Source organism: Protomyctophum bolini (assembly GCF_963924005.1).
Source record: "Protomyctophum bolini genome assembly, chromosome: 7".
Classification (NCBI taxonomy): domain Eukaryota; kingdom Metazoa; phylum Chordata; class Actinopteri; order Myctophiformes; family Myctophidae; genus Protomyctophum; species Protomyctophum bolini.
Window position 1 is genome coordinate 41632813 of NC_137868.1, and position 19460 is coordinate 41652272.

General features: G+C 44.2%; 2 protein-coding genes across 4 annotated transcripts; both read right to left on the reverse strand.

The window, feature by feature from the left end:
• Positions 1 to 418: 418 nt before the first annotated feature.
• Positions 419 to 7514, reverse strand: uts2r3 (urotensin-2 receptor 3). Of its 3 annotated transcripts, none has more exons than XM_080767224.1 (3): positions 7268 to 7514; positions 4248 to 5002; positions 419 to 3119 (listed from the first exon to the last, which is right to left on the reverse strand). In XM_080767224.1, exons 2-3 carry the CDS (start codon positions 4944 to 4946, stop codon positions 2649 to 2651), a joined length of 1170 nt encoding a protein of 389 aa, XP_080623350.1. In that variant the 5' UTR covers positions 4947 to 5002; positions 7268 to 7514; the 3' UTR covers positions 419 to 2648. The 3 variants fall into 3 exon arrangements, with proteins under 3 accessions (XP_080623350.1, XP_080623349.1, XP_080623348.1); XM_080767223.1 differs by having other exon boundaries at positions 4248 to 5092; XM_080767222.1 differs by lacking the exon at positions 7268 to 7514 and having other exon boundaries at positions 4248 to 7254.
• A 9740-nt stretch (positions 7515 to 17254) lies between these two features.
• On the reverse strand, positions 17255 to 17911 carry LOC308318710 (ADP-sugar pyrophosphatase-like; the record flags this gene model as incomplete). The annotated part of the gene is made up of 1 exon (XM_080768336.1): positions 17255 to 17911. One exon carries the CDS (start codon positions 17909 to 17911, stop codon positions 17255 to 17257), a length of 657 nt encoding a protein of 218 aa, XP_080624462.1.
• Between the last annotated feature and the right edge of the window lie 1549 nt (positions 17912 to 19460).

Below are 19460 nucleotides of genomic sequence, written 5' to 3' on the forward strand. Positions count from 1 at the left end.
TACTAATGAATTACATTGTTTCGGTACTTTGGTGTTTAAACTTTTAGCATTCCTACTTTCTCTAGTGTTAACTCTAAACCACTATCCCCTCTCTCTCTCTCTCTCTCTCTCTCTCAATTCAATGCAATTCAAATGAAAGTGAAGTAAAACTAAAATGCGCTAAATCGCGGCAACTTGGTAAACTGGCGAGTTCTCCGGATACCACACTCAGCATGCCCAATATTCACATTTTACATGATTGTGCTAAAGGAATAATTGTTATACTTCTAAACATACGGTAGTATTACTTAATATTTGTGCTAATGTTGACTTACAGTAAAGTGGGGAGAAGGTTTTGAATATCACCGCGCTAGAGGAACAGACAGCCCACACCACACAAGAGTAATTATATAAAGAGTTTTCTTTATTCAAAGGCTATATTACATCAGAGGTATCACGTAGAATGAGCACAACAGGCAGGTGGTACTATAATAATACAAAACGAAGGACCTCTGTAGTTTTTAAATGTGTCAAGCGTCCAGGAAAGCAAAGCCTGCCTCGCCGAAGCCCCTCAAACAATTTGTCATGTGTCAACAAAGCAAAACAACGTGCTCCGACTATATGTCTGACCAGTGGTCACAGCCAGCTGTCACAGTAAACTTCTTTGATAATGCGCCAAAGTCAAGTTGAAGAGTGCATTACTATCATACGACCGGAAATGCTTGTACTGTATATATTTGTGATACTGGTATATGTGATATTATATACATGTTATTATTGTTGGTAAACTGCTAAGCCTTGTGTCACTTGATCTTAATCTTAACCTGAGCTTTTCTGTGAAAACCTGGTTCACCGTAAAAGACTACTAGTTTCCATAATTGAATTGTTTAAAAAAAACAAAATGGTAAATAATTAATTATGTGTGATGTTGAATGCAGATAAAGCTAAGATAAAGTCTTTGCACGGTCAAAGCCCCCCACCCCCCAAAAAAACAAACAAAACAACATATTAATCTTTAATCTCCTGGCAGGAAATATGGTCTGATAATAAAGCGTACATACAAAGTGCTATCAGCTCAATTGCTGTTGACGATATTCAGACGGCGGCCATCTTGCCAACAAGGTGCTGACTAGGTGCAACTTAACAGCCCATTCATCCACACAGAAAAGTCCTAATTGTCTAATTGTATTAAACAACGCCAAACTCACCAACATTGCAGCTGTGCAAAAAGTTTGATTTATCCTATTTCTATCTGCAAAGTGTTTGTTTCATAAAATAATCACTGTAGACTTGTCAAGAAATTCCTTGCAGGTTTTTTTGTTTTCCTTAATTATTGGAGTTCGGAAGCACTCGTTTGTAGTAAAGCAACCTCCTGCTGCCTCCTGCATTATGTGCACATTCAAAACAGGTGGTACGCAGTAACGCAGGGCTGTTGAGTGATATCTAACGAGCACTCCCAAACTCTGACACTTAGGGAAAAAATAACCTGCACAGAATGTCTTGACAGGAAAGTAGCTCATACTGTATAACATGTCTACGGTGGATTTTTATGAAACAAAAAACGTTACAGATTGAAAGAGGATAATTCAAGCTTTCCGTACAGCTGCAATGTTGGTGAGTTTGACGTTGTTTAATACAATTAGATAGGACTTTTCTGTTTGGATGAATGGGCTGTTAACGTACAGGCTCAGGGGTAGAGTGGCCGGATGGTACCCGCAAGGTTGCTAGCTCGCCTCGAACCCGGGCTCCCCCAGAGTTAGTGTCCAAGTGTCCTTGAGCAAGACACTGAACCCCTAATTGCTCCTGATGTGCTGGTTGGTGCCTTGCACTGTTTCCGCCGCCATCGTTGTGTGAATGGGTGAATGTCATGCACAATCTATGTAAAGCGCCTTGGATAAAGGCGCTATATAAATGCACCATTTACCATTTACCAATGGGACATTGCACCTAGTTAGCAGTAGCACCTTGCTGGCAATATCGTCAATTGTCCTTCTTTTAACTTATAGGCCAATAGGCCATATATATACTTCACCACATGACAAATAGCAAAATATAGCCAATCTACAAGCTCACATGTCACATTGAGATTGTATGTATTCTATTTAGGGGGGGGGGGGGTTACATTTGAACAAACAAACAAATAACAAACATTGTACAAACATTTTCAGAAAACGGTGGCTCAAAATAGAGCCACCGTAGTTACCGTGGCTAAATCACTGGCTAAAGCCATGGCCTTTGGTGCTGGTTTATGGTGGAACACAAACAGTGTTCAAATATTAACTAGCATAACTAGTCAGCGCACACGCACGCACACACACACACACACGCACACACACACTTTCCGAAACTAGCTCCTCGCCATGCACTCACCCTATATACACACTTCCACTGCGCATTGAGTTATAATAGAAACGGCACCCGAATCCCACTCCCATCCACTCTATCTATCTATCTCTCTCTCTGTCTCTCTCCGGGTGCCGTCTCTATATTATTTATAACTATGTGCATGTCGAGTGGAATAGTAGGGCGAGTGGCGAGGAGCCTGTTTAAAAAAAAAGGGCCACACACACACACACACACACACACACGCACACGCACGCACACAAACCTTTGACTTTGAGACATGTACAGTACAGTTCCAGAGACACCATTAAGAGACTCCACTCTCTTCACTGCGGCGGGCTGCTCTTGCGGCAGAGCAGGTTGGCCGAGGACACGGGCGTCTGCTGTCGGTTGTTGTTGTTGTTGCTCCGCCGGCGCCTGTTGTTGCCCGTCAGCAGCGTGTAGAAGAAGGGGTTGACGCAGGAGTTCCCGTACGTCAGGCACGTGAGGACGCGGTTGACGGTCACCTGCGTGCTCACGGGCAGCGTCCGCAGCATGTCGGGCCGGTACAGCGGCAGCAGCTGCCACACCCAGAAGGGCAGGAAGCAGGCCCAGAAGGCCAGCACGATGCCCAGGATGAGCAGCAGCACCTTGGGCCTGGGCGCGCGCGGCGGGTGGGCCGTGCTGCTGCCGGGGCCCCGCGCCCAGGCGGGCCGCGTCTGGGACACCCAGTAGAGGCGGCCGAGGGTGGCGTAGAGCGCGCCGATGGCCAGGCCCGGGCCCAGGATGCTGGTGCAGAACAGCACGCTCAGGTACACCTTTTTGGGGAGTAGAGGGGGTGTAACGGACGTTTACGTTTAGGCCTGGTGTCGAAATTTAAAGAAATTAAATCTTCTAAATCCTGACAGTTTTCTCAAATACCTACTGTATGTTTCTATATAAGTGGTGCTCAATATTTCATGTCAAGGACCCCAAAAATGATATGTAATTGTCCTCCGACCCACATCTGAAAATATGTTGTTCCAGGGACCCCCCCAGAAGCAAAGATTTGAGTTAAAAACGTTACAAATATATTCCAAATTTGCGACACATTTTCACGATTTTTCAAAAATAGCAGACCTACAAGCTCGTAGCTATGAGCTTTTTTAAATACCGGTAGCTAAATTATAACAATGTTTAAAACACAAATGGGTTAAAAGTGATACGATATACGTTATCATGATACTTGGTTCACGATAATACGATACATGGACGATATTGGTTCATCATGGCGATATGATAAGATTCAATGATTTAAAATCGATACAGTATAACATTTTATCTGTGTGAAACATGCGGATTTGACACAATATTTGCATTGCAAAACGATACGATACGAGGGATGCACATGGCGCAGATTTGACACACCAACGGTCGGACATGCGCTGCTCCCGCGCTTGCGGTTTGGTCAGGGTTTGAGGTATATAGGTTGTCGGTTTAATGACAGTCGGACCAATAGTATATGTAAACTGAAGCCTGCACAGTGCACAGTACGATACAAAGTCAATGTTGACGTTTACATTTCGATATACTTCGATTCTCGTGTTTTCGTCGACTAAAACTAAGACGAAAAATGTTCATCGATTACCTTTTTCCACTGACGAAAACTAAATGGACTCTAAATCAAAACTAAGCTATGATGACTAAAACCAAGACTAAATTATACTAACAATTTCGGCAACAAATAAAAACTAGACACTAAGACATTCCAGGTGACTAAAATGTGACTATTCAAACTATTCAAGAGACTATGACTAAAACTAAAATAAAAATTTGCTGCCAAAAACAACATTGATACAAAGTCAATGTTGACGTTTACATTTTGATATACTTCGATTCTTGAAAAAAAAATCTAATTTTTCGATGCGGTCACTAACATCGTCACACCCCCTATATAAAAGCCGTACCTTGGAGCTCTGCTCGTCCCAGGCGGGCACGCACAGCGTGCCCTGGCGGTCCACCAGCAGGTGCAGCGTGATCATCATGGGCAGGCTGAGCGCCACGGCCAGCCCCCACGCCAGGCCGATGCGCAGCAGCCCCGAGCGCCGCGACGCCGCCGTGGCGTGCAGCGGGTCGGCCACGGCGCGGTAGCGGTCCAGGCTCATGGCGGTGAGCGTGAAGATGGAGGCGTGCATGGTGAGCAGGTCCAGGCTGAGCAGCAGGCGGCAGCCCAGCTCGCCGAAGGCCCAGCCGCTGCCCAGGCTGTCCGCGACGATGAACGGCGCCGTGAGCAGGTAGAGGAGGTCGGCCAGCGCCAGGCTGAGCACCTGCATGTGCAGGTAGGAGGAGGAGGAGGCGTGGGGGGGGGACGAGGACACGGGGGACGAGGAGAAGGAGGACTTGTTGGCGAGGCAGGACGGCACGGGGAGGCTCAGGGAGCAGCAGGTGACGCCGCCGCCGCCGGACCCCGTCCCGCCGCCACCGCGCCTCCTCTTGGTCCTCCTGCGCCGGACGAGCAGGACGAGGGTGTACAGGTTCCCCGTCACGCCCAGCAGGGTGAGGAGAGACAGGACGCAGCAGAACAGCGGCGTGGACACGGAGCTGCCGGACGGGGACATGGAGGGCATGGCGGACGAGGGGGCGGCGGCGGACGAGTTCACGCTCATGAAAGGGACGAACGGGAACGTGATGTACGGAGAGGTGGACGGAGGCACGACGGAGCCTGTGGCCTCCATGGAGACAGAATATGGGTTGGGGAATATATATAGGAGAAATGTGTGTGTATATTGGCCAGTGGTTAAAAGACAGACGACTGTCGACATGATGGCATGTCGTTTTTTAGAAGAGACAGAAGGGGTTTGGGAATTGGGAAAGGTCAGGAATAGAGGGGAGGAATAGAAGAGAGAAAATGGGGAAATTGATTAGCATGGCAAGTGCACTCAATTCAATTCAATTCAATTCAAAGGGCTTTATTGGCATGAGAAAACATACCAAAGCAGAAAGAACAATACAACAAATACAGCAATACAATCAAAACTAAAATGATGTACATTTGAAAGTCAGAATCTTCAATAGATCAATTTCTATGTACCGAGATCACTCGATGCAGGTACAGTGCAGGAATATAAACAATGATTCGTTTTTAGGGTGGTTGTGCTCCATTTGATATCCTTCTCCTATCACAGCAACTCACAAATCTTGCTGCTGTGTTTGCACATTGTTGTACTTCGCCCAGCAGATATGGGAGTTTTTTGCACTCAATAAAATGATTACTGCTTAGTCTCTTATTAGGCTATAGCCAAAGATAGCCTATATGTATAGTTAAATATAAGTGGAATGTGTGTGTACTGTGTGGTAATTACGGGTGCAGTACTTAGTTTAGACAGTACTTGGTTTAGACTAGTCATTGGTTAGACCAGCCACAGTGCTACAACTACAACCTATCTCAAAACCCTCACCCTAACCCACTTCCCACGGGGCAGCACACCTAAACCTAACCCAAGTCTAACTAAGTAAGTACTAACTAGTCTAAACTAAGTATTGTATCATGATACAAATCAAATGTAAACAGTATAGGCTCATCATATTATACATGCATGGCCCTGTCGTTTTTCAGCCTGTCAGGTCAGGGAGTCCTGCATGCATGTTTTTTTTTTTTTTTGGTTGTTTAATAATTGCATTTTCAGCACACGGTTGTAAATCCAGACCCCCCGCCAGCCACCTGCCCCCCCGAAGGCATGATGCATGGGCCGCGGCTGTTTGTTGCTCAACAACACTATCACTGCAGAAGAAAAGTGATTCATATGATAAATTATAACCTGTAACCATCAACAAAAAAAATCATTGTTATTTAGGGGCTTAAAATAACAAAGCTTGTTTTGCAAACAGTTGGGTATTCTGCGGCTAATACTTAAGTTCTAGCCTATAGCCTTATTTAGGCTCCATGTTTTGACTTGTATGTGTAGACGTGTGTTGTGTGCTTTTGCGCATCGGTGCCATGGCTTTGGACACATAACAACATATTCCTCACTGGGTCATCAAATTCCTTTAACTTGCTGCATGGGGACCTTAAGTCAAGCTAAATCGGCTTGAAAGACCCGTCTTGGCAGGCACTTTACAGCCTGTACACAATAGGCCTAATTTAATAGGGTAATTGAACTAATTCGCACTTTACTTTTCACACCACCACAGTGACCACATGCCCGAACGTAAGAGGAGAAAGCAGAAGACCTAAAGGCTATTTTAACTTTGTTAATTTGGATACCTGCACAACGTTTTTCTTCTTCTTCAAAGAAGCTAAATTTGCAGAAGAAATGTACACATCAAAGCCGACACGGGGGGCGTTTGACCCGGTCAGCCGCGAGGTTAAGAGCTACTGTTGAACTGTGCAAGGAGAGCCGAACCCCCACGGTGGAGCGGCCCCAGACGTTTAAATAACACCACACATCATTTCTGTTGTCAAATCACATTTGTTGTGTTTTCATCACAATCTTTCAGATCCTTTATTGGAGACAGACAGACGATCACCAGACGCAATTCGCAATTAACAGCTCCATGCTTTAAAGTCAAATAGCCTGGTGTTAAACGTATAGGCTACTGTATACATGCATGGTTATAAATGGTCTAATAATAAAAAAAAGTTTTAGCCTTTTAGGTTTATTTTAGAATTCTTAGACAATAGACTACTCTTGGTGAATTATTGTTGTAATCTGGGCTGTAACTTGAAAATCACTGGTGATGACAAACAATAAATGACACAAATTGATAACCTACCCCTATTTAACAAAACTTTGGCTATAATTTGTATAAGTCGCTGCTTGCATGCATGTAAACATCGTATTAATTCCTGCATGCAGACCGGCAACAAGTTTGATAATATATAGGACTGTAGTAATATAGATAGATTGCATTCGTTAATTGTAAACTTTTATAAAATGATACAAGGATTAGTGTGTAATTAACAACAATACATTCTCTCTGTGCCTACCTAATTCCAGGCGCTGTGAAACTGAAAATCATATTCCGTGGATTTTTGGGGATGATATAATCTCCATGGTGAATTATCCTCGTCTTCTCTTCTTTGAAGAATACCCAGTGGTCTCCGTCCGTGCGTGAGAGGATAAAATGAAGAGACGAATGTTCTTCACGAACAGATCGAGGAACACGTGAGTCAAAAACTTCTCTCTGTGGTCTCCTTCTCCTGCTGCTGCTGACTGGTGTATGTCCTGTCTGTCTGTCTGTCTCCTCTGTGACTGACTGTGTTTGATGTGTCTGCGAGCTAGCCTAGGGGAGTGCCGTGCCGTGTGTGAGTGCGAGGGGGGTGCAGGGGGTTGGAGTGGGTGGGTGGTTGGATGATGGATGGGGGAGTGAGTGAGGGTCTTTTTGGGCCTAGCCTGAATTGGGCAGATAATTCAATTTTCAATTCAATTATTTTAGCCTACTATACTACCTCAATAGATGAACAAGCTTCTACAATATGCAATTTTTTACTTTTCTTTTCTTTTTTTCTTCTTTTTTTTGTATACATTTATAAAAAAAATATATCATGCCTATAATGTCAGGTTGAAAGTATATGGCTAATTTGTTGAACATTCTTTCAGCCTTGATCTCTCTTTGTAGGCATATTATCTTTTATTGCATTTTTCTTCCATCTTTTAGGCCTGGTTTAATAAGAACACATGTACATTTTCCATTATACCCAATTATGGCAGTGACAGCAGAATCCCAGAACCTCTTATATGGCATATAGCCTAATTGCTCAATAATTCAATTTCAATGCTTTCTTTTGCCACCCCGCTTTAAAATATGGTAGCCTATTATTCTCATTACTTTTCATATGACAAAGTGCAGTGCAGACGAGCTTAAGTGGATATTGGATAACCTTGACCATGCTTGTGAAATTTGGAATCTGAAACTTGATGACTCAGTAATGGGGGGGGGGGGGGGGGGGGGGGGGTTCAATACTTTGCGAGCCAGGAGAACATGTCATATTGTGCAACCATATACTGGAACAATATTTTCCACAAATTCCAAAGCAGATGATTGACCATAAATGGTGACTGAGCATCATATTTTGGCACACATGTCGATAGCTGTAAGTCGGAGATATGGGCAGCTATACACATTAAGGTCTACAGTATATACAAAGCATCTACAGTATATATATTAGGGGTGTAACAATGGTAACTGCATCTATTTTAATTTCAAGAATCAAAGTATATCGAAATGAAAACTCAAAATATTGTATCGTTTTGCAATGCAAATCATCCATTGTATTAATACTATACGCACTTCTGCGTTGTACTGTATTTAGCAACTGAGTCTAGACAAAACACTGACTCTAGACAATGTAGACATCAACACATCAAGACATCATTCATACTGTAGTTAATTTATGGAATATTAGCACCAGCTGGGAAGCCAACCTTATTAATGTCCTATTTTATGGATGGCTCATACTATTTATTTATACTGTGTGGTAGCCTACTGTATTATATTGATAAAAGTAAGGTGAAGTGGCCTGCACAGGTTCAAATGCCACGCTGGGAAAGGTGTGTAAATGTAATGGAAAAAGGCCCTCTCTTCCCTCAACGACTGAGCAAACCCTGTTGGAAGACGTGAGCAAATTAAGACTCACCTCACCCTGTACCCCCTTCCTGACATCTGCCTTGATGGATGCTATAGTGCAGTGCGGTTTTCAACCAGTGAGTGGTTCCTGAGGGGGTTCCAGGTAATCCCCAGCTAAATGATGGAAGGTCGGTAACCAAATGGACCCTTATAGGGGGTGCATACTTAGTTTAGACTATAGTCATTGGTTAGACATGGGTTAAGGTTATAGGTTTAGGTGTGCTGCCCCGTGGGAGGTTAGGTTTAGGGTGACGGTTTGAGATAGGTTGTAGTTGTAGGACTAGTGACTGGTCTAACCAATGACTAGTCTAAACCAAAAACTGTCTAAACTAAGTACTGCACCCCCCTTATAGATCTTTAACTCGTTTCATTTTACACTCTCAAGAGTTAAATTATTGTTAAACATCATGCATGACTTAATTTACAAGAAGTCGATAACAAAAATATTGAGTCAAATGGTGGTCCGTGGCTCAAATGCCTAATAAACAATGGCCCTTGATATGAAAAGGGTTGAAAACCACTGCTAGTGAATTACCAAGATATGGATATCATGCAGACGTGTCTTGGTCACTCGTGCTCATGTTTGTGTTACTTTGGTTTTATTTTCTTGACCACAATGTTGAGAATGTAATCTAGATCGCAATGCTATTTAAACAGATGCTAGGTTCATTTGTAACGAAGCTAGGTTCTAGGTTTACGGGATCCTAAGTCTCTAAAGGCACCACACTCTGCCTCTCTGCATTCTACTGTATGTAAATCAATCTGGATATGCGTGTCTGCTAAATGCATATATTCATATAATTGTATTGCCTCAGACCCGAGGAGCAGCTGAAGAGTGTGGTTTTACTGGGAAGCTCTCCGGGGTGGTGGTGGAGGAGGAGGAGGTGTGTATATGAATGTGAATCAGATGTTGTCACTTTAAAAGAGCATCTGTTGACTTTGACGAGGCAGGTGCTGCTGGATCAAATGGAGACAATCGTAGAAGCAACAAAGACGATCGGCACACTGTAGGTCCCTTAATTGCAAACGTATTGCCACATCCAAACAGAAAGTGACATTTCACCATTTAGCCATCATCATCTTCTTTATGTGTGAAGAAATGTCTCTTTTTGTTAGGATGCGCCGAGCTACAGTCAGTGATCTCCTTTATTGTTCCTCCTTTGATTCCCTTTGGGAATCCACACTGATCTTTTATTCTCTGACCCTTTATTCTCCATCACTTATTCAATTATAGGTGCCTGCTATGTGTTGGCAAGGAGATATACCCTATAATCAAAGATCCCCACAACGGCAAGCCTTAAGCCCATTAGCTCTATTGTCATTTATGAAGCAGAACAGCAGCTGGACCTAATTATAACCATTGGTTTGAGTTATCACAGGTTCCATGTTGTTTTTGCTATTAGTTGTCTTGTAAATCGGATATTATATGAATTGTATGTATATTTAATTGTATGTATTTTTGATGATAATTCTTCTTTAAGTATCTGGTCTTTGGGTACTGAATGCCCCTGAATAGTTGAATACAAAATCATAGCATGGACAACTAGTACTGCAGTGAAATCACATATTTATTCAAACACAACACAGAGCAGTATTATGGGCTAAACACATTCACAAAGTATGTCAGGCAAGACAAAACCCACAATAAGTGGCACCCGCTAAATGAATCTGGCAGATTTGACGCGTAGTATAGCAATGAGCTTTACTTAATAACATTTCTTCCCTCTCCGACGTGGATCGTATTCCATGAATGCTTCTCCAAACCTTTTCTAAAGACCAAATGCATGCACCATGGCCTCGCTGGACGGGCCCCTTCCTTCCAGGAAGAACAGAGGATGAGTCATGAGAGCTCAGAGCTTCTGGCCCCGGCCTGGCAGACACTCAGGCACGCTGACACACCAGCATAGATGTGGTTACTTTGCTGTCATTTCATAAAGCCGCTGCCATAAACTAACGTACACCTCGTCTTCCGACCCAAAGTCAATACCATGTCCCCACCGAAGCTCCCCCCTAACACGTTTGGCCCGGCGGCATCTCACACCACGACTCACGCGCATGACTTTATATGGCGATTTTGATGTCTTGAATTTATTGCCGTGATTAAGTATTAGCGTTCAGTGTGCTCCCTGCAACAACATTTCTCCATGTCAGAGGAAAAGTTCAAATGCGGTGTATATATATACGCTAATAAGTGGGCCTGGCTTCTAGCGCTGCAGTAGCGATGCCGTGAGGTCACAAGTCCAGTGGCTCTTTTCAAGAGTTATCAAAAGAGACTTTAGGGGTTGCTTGTAAGGCGCTATAGTTGGTTTTGGCCGTGCAAACTGGAAACCCACATGTTGCCTGCGGGTATGCTAACTCTGCACTCTTGAGCAGCTGAGAGGTTATACATTATACAATTGCTTTAGTATAGTGACATGCAGCCAGCCAGACATTTTGGCTGTTTGACCGCACGCTTTCGTGCTAGCATTTAATTAGTGATCTGATCTCTGGTATTGTAGGAATATCGTATGGAACGCTGTGGCGCTGGTCCATGTATATATCTCATGCACTGCTGGTGCTGGATGTCGGTCAGCTGAACTTTCAACTGTCGGGCTGAAACAAAATAATAAAAATGAAATGAAATAATTCACACCGGTGTGAACTCGTGCAGGCTATGTGTGTGTGTGTGTGTGTGTGTGTGTGTGTGTGTGTGTGTGCTGTACTCTGTACTGTGCTGTACTGTACTGTACTGTACTGTACTGTACTGTACTGTACTGTACTGTACTGTACTGTACTGTACTGTACTGTACTGTGCTATAGTTATAGTGGTCAGTTTGCAGCTGTTCATATACTCAAACGGGACAGACAGACACACAACTATTGCACCGCTCAAAAAACAATTATGTATTTATGTTTTTAAAACAACACAATACTGCCTCATCAAAGTTGGTATGGTGACTTTATAGCCTGCCTAATAAGCCAGACTTATATCACGCTGTCACGTGGCCGGTGGGCAATTCGCTTTTGCTATTGCTTTTGCTATTGCTATTGCTTTTAAGTATGTCAGATAAAATAAAAAAATAAGTTACGTGGTTTAAACGAGTTTGAGGATCCAATGGAGTTATAGTCTCCGTTGCCAGCCCATAGAGCCCCATTGTGAACCCGGACATGTTGAGTACACCACGGTTTTATGTTAGAAATGTTGAGTAATATGGGTCTCCAGCATGTAGAAACTGCCAGATGCTAAGTTGCATATTATGTTTTGCTCAACATATGCAACTTAGCATCTGGCAGTTTCTACATGCTGGAGACCCATACTCAACATTTCTAACACAAAACCTTGGTGTACTCAACAGTCAACATGCCTGGCTTCACATTCTGACAAGTGGACAATTAGTCAGAAGTCCGTTTCTTCTGTAGATGCGACACCATGACTAAGTATAAAATATTGCTATTTTTTTTACATTTCAGAAATTCTTGTACAATAAAAAAAAAAGGTATCCGTTGTTTTGTCTATAATGACACGCCAGGTTGAAAGTGGTTTAATGTGCACATTTGCTTCGTTTTTTTTTTCTCCCTCCGTTTGTCGCTCTGGATAGGAGTGGCTAATAAACACAGTTTCATGTATAGCGACACACCGAGGGTGCACACGCTCTCTGCTTCATACATGTGTTGGCATACATACACACAGACAGAGACAGGCAGTAAAGAGTAGAGAGGGGGAGAGGGGGGGGGGGGGGGGGAGGACATACCTATCCCTACGGGATGTGAGGAATTTGAACAAATACCTGGCACAGGCATGCCAAAATAGGAGAGAGGGGGGGGGGTGTTCTAGTCGAGTAGAGGACCTGGAGAGACATGAGAGATGAGAGCTCGTTTAGGTGAACGTTATACATAGCCGGACAGAGGGATGAGGCGCTCTCAAACGGGGTTTTTTTTTTTACGCCATTTTATGGGGCGGAAACTTTTCGGCGACGCCGCACTTGATTTATGGTGCAATTTCAAAATTGAAATGTCAAAAATAAAGCAGACTTTGTTGTTATAGCCTTCATTCATGTACTGTACATGTATAATGGCATTACTCAGTGTGTATGTGTGTGTCAGTCACATTTACTGAGAATTTCTAAAGAAGCAGGATTGATTGATACTTCATTAGTCAGAAATGTAGACAGTACAGAGTACAGTCTAACACTTTGTTTAAAAGGATATCACCGAGAAAAAAAAAGTCCTTGCGATGCAGGCTGCAGATGGAGATGGGATCGGCTCGTACAGTGTGTATAGAGGCCGGCGTCTGTCAGAAGGTTGCTAGTTTGACCCTGGGGTTTGGCCCATAGGCTATGTGTCATGGTGACCGTGAACCTGACATTTAGACCCTAACTGCCCAGAGTGACGTATTAATGGCTCTTCTTCTTTTTCTTATGTGAACCAACCCGGCCTCTCCACCAACATGGTGAAATATCACGGATATGCTGAGCCATGATGCTCTGATAGTGATGCAGGTGGCTTATCATTTTAATAATGATTTCGTTATTTCATAGCAGCAGGTCGTCCAATGATCCCTGGGTCGGCGGTTCGAATCCCGGCTCCTCCTGTCCCACATGTCGAAGTGTCCTTGGGCAAGACACTGAACCCTACATTGCCCCCAATGAGTCGGTCGGTGCTAGCTTGCCACCGTTGGTGTGTGAATGTGGAAAGTGAGGACGCTGGCATCGACTGTTCGCCGCTTCACCTCCCAGTGTTTGAATGAATGAACCATTGTAAAGCGCTTTGAGCACTTGGAAAAGCGCTATAAAAATGCAATTCATTACAAGTTGGATTCCGGGCCACCGCCAACTCAGCGTATGAGGAGCTCGGCCTGAAGTCGTGCTTTAAATACTAGGAGGTGATGGTAGGTGTGGCGCTCCATCTCCCAGGGGTTTAGCGCATAGACAGCGGATAGACAAGACTCCCGCAACCTGGCTGATACCGACAATAAGCCTCTCTGACTTACTTACTTTTAAATGTTATAGCTGGAGGAAAAAAAGTAACTTTGTCTAATGTTATGCATCTCACATTTATATTTTAATTGTGTCAACTGTCAACGTGACCGGAGGTGACGTAAATGAAATGAAATGTTTCATTTTGCTTCTATGCCAATGTCATGCCGTCACAGCCAAATAGTCTGTGACTGAGTGATATTGTCCTGTTATAGGATCTGATTTATTGCGCAGCAGCCTGGTGTTTTTCAGTTAATCATATAAATCCGTGCCCAAGTACTGTACATGTCTTGAATGAGTTCCAATTACATTTACCTGAGCTATTGGCTTTGTTTAAGAACTTTAACCTGTATGCATGGATTTGCATACATCACTTATCCCAAGTCAGTCCCCTGCATATAAACTTATACTTAAATATATATAAATATATATAAACTTATATATATATTAGGCTACCGTAGAGCAGACAAACCTTTTTAGCTCGAGACCCAAAAGAGAAATTAGACGTTTGCCCGTGACCCAAACTAGTGAAAATTGCAGATCTACAAGCTTGCAATGTGTCCCTCCGTGCTGTGTTGTGAGCTGCCTTGTAGATCAGCTATTTTCACTACTTCTTAACATTTGATTTCTTATTTCTTGGATTTTTCTTTCATTTCTTCATGAAATGACTGAGAAAATAAATCTTGTATTTGTTTTTAAATTCATGACCAACTTTGCTTTTTTGGGAATGTTTATTGAAAATGTTTTGAAATAATAATAATTAGAAACTAATTGTAGACAACAACAGGTCGTTTCGAGGAAGCAATCTGATTGGTTGAAACAGCCTTCTAGCCGTGGTTCAAACGAGCACCACTCCACACCTAATCAAAACAAATAATTCAGCTGCTCTGTTTTCCCAGAGCGTAGCAAACTCAGTGGCTAGGCTATAGCTAGTTTCTTGGTATTAGTTGGTATCTGTTTCTTGGTATTTGTGGTCATGTTTTTGGTAGTCACTACGATTTTCTTAGTTTTAAGGGTAACTGTTGTATAATTGCAATATTACACGAGAGGGGGGTGGTTTAACGTCATCAATGCACGCCACGAGTTCCGAAAGCAACGCTTTTTTAATCCTCCTAATACATATTTCAACATCAAAGATTTGTGCCGTCGGCGTGGGGGTCCGAGCACCCTATGCTGCAATGCCAGCCTGGCAGTGTATCTGTCGCGGGTTCCAACATCGAATCCCGCTCCCGACGACCTTTGCTGCTCTCCCCATTTCCTGCATGTCCTATCGATAAAAGGCATAACCCCCCCCTCCCTCTTTAACGTATATGTTCCTTTTTATGGACTGGTTGCATCTCAGAGTCGTGATAAAATGGCACCACCAAGCAACGGGTCTCTGAGAGATGTCTTTGAACCGCTGAGAGTTCACAGAGGTCGAGAATATGAAAACACCGAAAGGAAAACGAGAACCGCTCTCACACTCCCCTGAACAAACACACTTTGTTATTCTATATATCATCGGGCCGCTACTACTATGGCAGCACTCTCTCACACCAAGGGAGATTGGAGAACAAACACAGTTCGCCGTTGCAACAAATTAAGAGGCAACACGTCGTCTCGGAACAGTTCCACGAGCCCTACCGCTGGCCGTCCTTGCTTCTTCTGCCTTCATTTGGCTAATTAGCCCTGTCCATTTCTTAACAGACCGCGTGACATATTGCTCCAGCGGTTTACTGTCCCCTCTTTGATTAAATGGGGCGGACAGTTTGTGGCGCGTGACTAACGGTTGTTGGACCGGCGCTGATTAGCAACGGGCGATGAGTTATTGATCCTCATTGCGCACTGGTCTTATGTTTTAACAGCTGTCTGTCACTCTCTCTCTCTCTCTCTCTCGCCAGCATTTATACGTCACAATGCCGTGATTTAGCATGATTACATATACAGTATGAATATAGCCTATACTGCAGTGGTTCCCAAATTGAGACCCCAATTTATATTGTAAAATCAATGTTAATTTAACTCTGAGAGTGTCCACATGGAACCAAATGGAGCCGTTGGTGTCCATTTGTAGCCTGGTTAATAAACCAGACCGAATCAGCCGTTGGCAAAAAAAAATTGCCTGCCGGCGGATTACGGTCTGGAGAGGCTCAATTGTATGCCCATTTCCTACACCAGAGAAATGGGGCGGCCAATCGGGACACGGTATGCAATATGGGCGGGCTTTGGTACAGTGACTTTCAATGCTTGAGACCTTTGACTGACAGTAGCTCTGACCAATTGCGTCAAAGAGAAAATGTTTCAACCCGCCGCCCTGGAAATTAAATCCAAGCTGAGCCTCCCCAGACTAATATCCCGCGGTCCGTGCGATATTAGTCTGGTTTATTAACCAGGCTAGTCCATTTGTACACGTACAGTACGTTTTAACAGCGGGCGACAGCCAGACGAATGGGACCCGGCGACTACTGGCGATAGCTGTACTACTTTTGTACTTTTACTCAAGTACATTTTCAATTCCGTACTTTTACTTGTAACGAAGTAGTTCTAAATTGCAGTATTGGTACTTTTACTTGAGTAAAACAATTGACTTTTTCCACCATTGCAGAAGACCAGCTTACAGACGCCACATTGTCTGTAAGCAACTTTACAATTGCTTATAGTTACGATCACTGGTTCTCACTATACTAGCGGGAACTTCCATGCTTATTCAGCAACAGTTACTCTGTCTGAAGCTGCTGTTTTTCAATTTCCAATTGGCTAAAACCAGGGACATACAGGTGCTAAAACATTATATACTTCTCTCTATACGTTTTTCTCCTTTGTGTTTTCTCTTCTCTAGACAAATCTGACCCATTTGTAGTGGACAAATAGATGGCCTACATACTGTACAATGCATCTAGGACTATATGTTGTATTCATAGCCGCCGTTGGACTGAAACCATGTATCTCCCTCCATGTTTCAAATATTTATTTCGTAAATGAATGCCCTACTTCATCATCATACTTATTATAAGTGTGTCGGTGTCACACAAAGGTAGTGAAAATAGCAGATCTACAAGCTCACGACACATACTGTATACAGGATACAACGTAACCTACTGTACACAAACTGTACATACTGCAATACTAGAAGTCATCTAGGTCAGACTGTACTGGATAACTGCTATAGCTTGCATAACGTCTTCAGTCTAGGATTCAAATCTAAGACATACAGCTCAGAATAATGGCCCGTATCAAAGACGATGATACGGTCGCCCACAATGCAACAGCAGACTTTAGTCATCATCGATGACGGGACGTTGCCCTTGGGCCCTTTGGAGGTTACGCTAATCACGGCATTGTGGCGTAAGTAAGGGCAAAGAAGTTTAGGGATAAGGGGTTTAGCACGGACGGAAATAGAGCCCAGAATCTTCTCACTGTTCGGTGAGCTCATTGGGTCTGAAGGATGCCTGCTGGACCATACCCATGGCAAAGACGTAAACCTTAGAATCCACCACTATCTGCTCTGTCTTGAGCAGCTCGTCGATCTTCCGCTGGAACTCGCCGAGGGGTACGAGGACGACTTCGACGAACTCCCCGTCGCCGAGCTGCTGCGCGGGCTCCACGTTCTCGGGAGCGTCTCCGTCGACGCTGACCGTGACGACCTGCGTGGTGCCGTTGGAGAGGCCGGGGTCCAGGCAGGTCACCGGGGCGACCCCCGCCACCTCTCCCCTGTAGCCCGTCTCCTCCCTGAGCTCCCGGAGCGCGGCCGCGCTCGCGCTCTCCCCCTCGTCGATCAGCCCCGCGGGAAACTCCAGGGTGTGGCGGCCCAGGGGAGGCCGGAACTGCTTCACCGTGACGACGCAGTCTTCACGGAGGCTCCGTCTCAGCAGGGCGATTACCTCCACGCCGTCGGCCTCCGCGCCGGCGGCTCTGGTCGTCCTCTTCACGGTCTCCCAGGTTCTCGTGCTTCCCGCGGCGTCCACGTACGTCGTCTTCTCCAACTTGACCCACTTCCCCGTCGCGATGACCTCCTCCGCCGTGACGTGAGGGACGACGGCGGTCGCCTTGGGATGCTCGGCGCTGCTCATCCTGTGTGATGAAAGTCTGTTGGCTGACGGTAACAGTAGTTTGGTAGTAGTTCGGTAGTACCTGTGCAGCGTCCAACCGCTCTTGTATCGGTTCCTCTGTCAAAAGTTTAAAAGCACCTTAAATGTGTTAGAATAGGCTTTGTCATGTGATGACGTCACGCATCGTCATCCCACGCTGGATTCAGAATGTGACATCAAACCAGTGTTTGGATCAGAAACCCCTATCCTTTGTAACAAGTGTGTAGTCAGCTATATATCCTGACGTCACTCGCTCATGCATCCTCCTGGTTCTGCTGCCTGGTTCACGGAAGTCATTTCTCTACGGAGAATAACATGGGCTCATCTTAAAATCAAATCATCTCATATAAGCATTGTGGTCCAAAAATGAACAAGCTGTCACTGCGTTATTGTCAGGGAGGTGTCTCTGTATCGTTTGCGACCGTCAGTCACTCATATTTGATTCAGTTTCTAGCGAAAATGTAACTATAATTCAGTAGCAGTAACAATAGCGTTTTCCCTCAGTCAGTTGATTCTTCATATCCATAATGAGTGGATGATTTGTTTAATTTCAAACACAGTTCTTATATGAGGCAATCTAAAATCCCCCTATGGGGATTATTATAATACAAATAAAAAGTACATGAAGCCGTGGATTTGCGCCCTCTACCGATATTGACGTCAGACTTCGGTGCTCCATTGTCTCATCACAGCCTTTTTACAAGGTAACAAAGAAAGTGGGTAAAATTAGTTTCCGTGCAATATCTGTGTATCTATGCCGCATGTAGGCTATTGGCTCTCAAAGTGGGGTCCAGGGACACCCAGGGGCCCCTGGATTGGTTCCAGGTAGGCATATGCCGATGAGACATTTTGGCCGATGTCGATATCCGATATAATTAATTGCTGTTATGGCTGATAACCGACATTACCGATGTCGATATGGTCCCATTCTGTATTAAAAAAATATAATAATATTGTCCATTCGGAAACATTCATGTAACACTGCAGGCTTAGGCAAGCCAGATTTAACTTGAATACCTTTCATATTTAATATTGTGAGCTTGTAGATCTGTTGAAGCCGTTACTTTGGGCTTGTTTATCTGTAAAGAGAGACCGATTAATTAATCAGTCTGATTGATTAATCGAAGCGATGCCAATTCATCTAAAAACAACTAGAATCACACAAGCACTGTAACCACTTTATCCAATTATACGTTGGCTATTCCAAAGAACGGCAGAAGCTCCCAACAGCGCGGGTGCAGTGTTGTGTTGTGTTGTCCCCATGCAGCCTTTTCAATGACACTGAATTGAGGTGCTCTAAACTGTCTCTTTTCTACTGTATAGACTTTATATGGAGGCTGTAGATGCTGGGGGACAACATCAACATTTACTGCTGGGCGGTGCGGTGCGGGGGGGGGGGGGGGGGGGGGGGGGGTAGTATGCAAAGGGCCCTGGGGGGGAGGGTTTTGTCTGTATTGCCAGGACGCATAATCTTTATTTAAGCATTACAATGCTGCAGAGAAGAATGTCCCATAGTTTTCCTGACTTTTTT

What these genes read in the sequence shown, in the direction of transcription:
- uts2r3 (XM_080767222.1), bottom strand. Translation starts at nt 5,102, where the DNA reads ATGTCGACAGTCGTCTGTCTTTTAACCACTGGCCAATATACACACACA. An exon ending in GGGACGAGCAGAGCTCCAAG is followed by an intron (nt 3,120 to 4,247) that starts GTACGGCTTTTA and finishes CTCCCCAAAAAG; the next exon opens with GTGTACCTGAGCGTGCTGTT.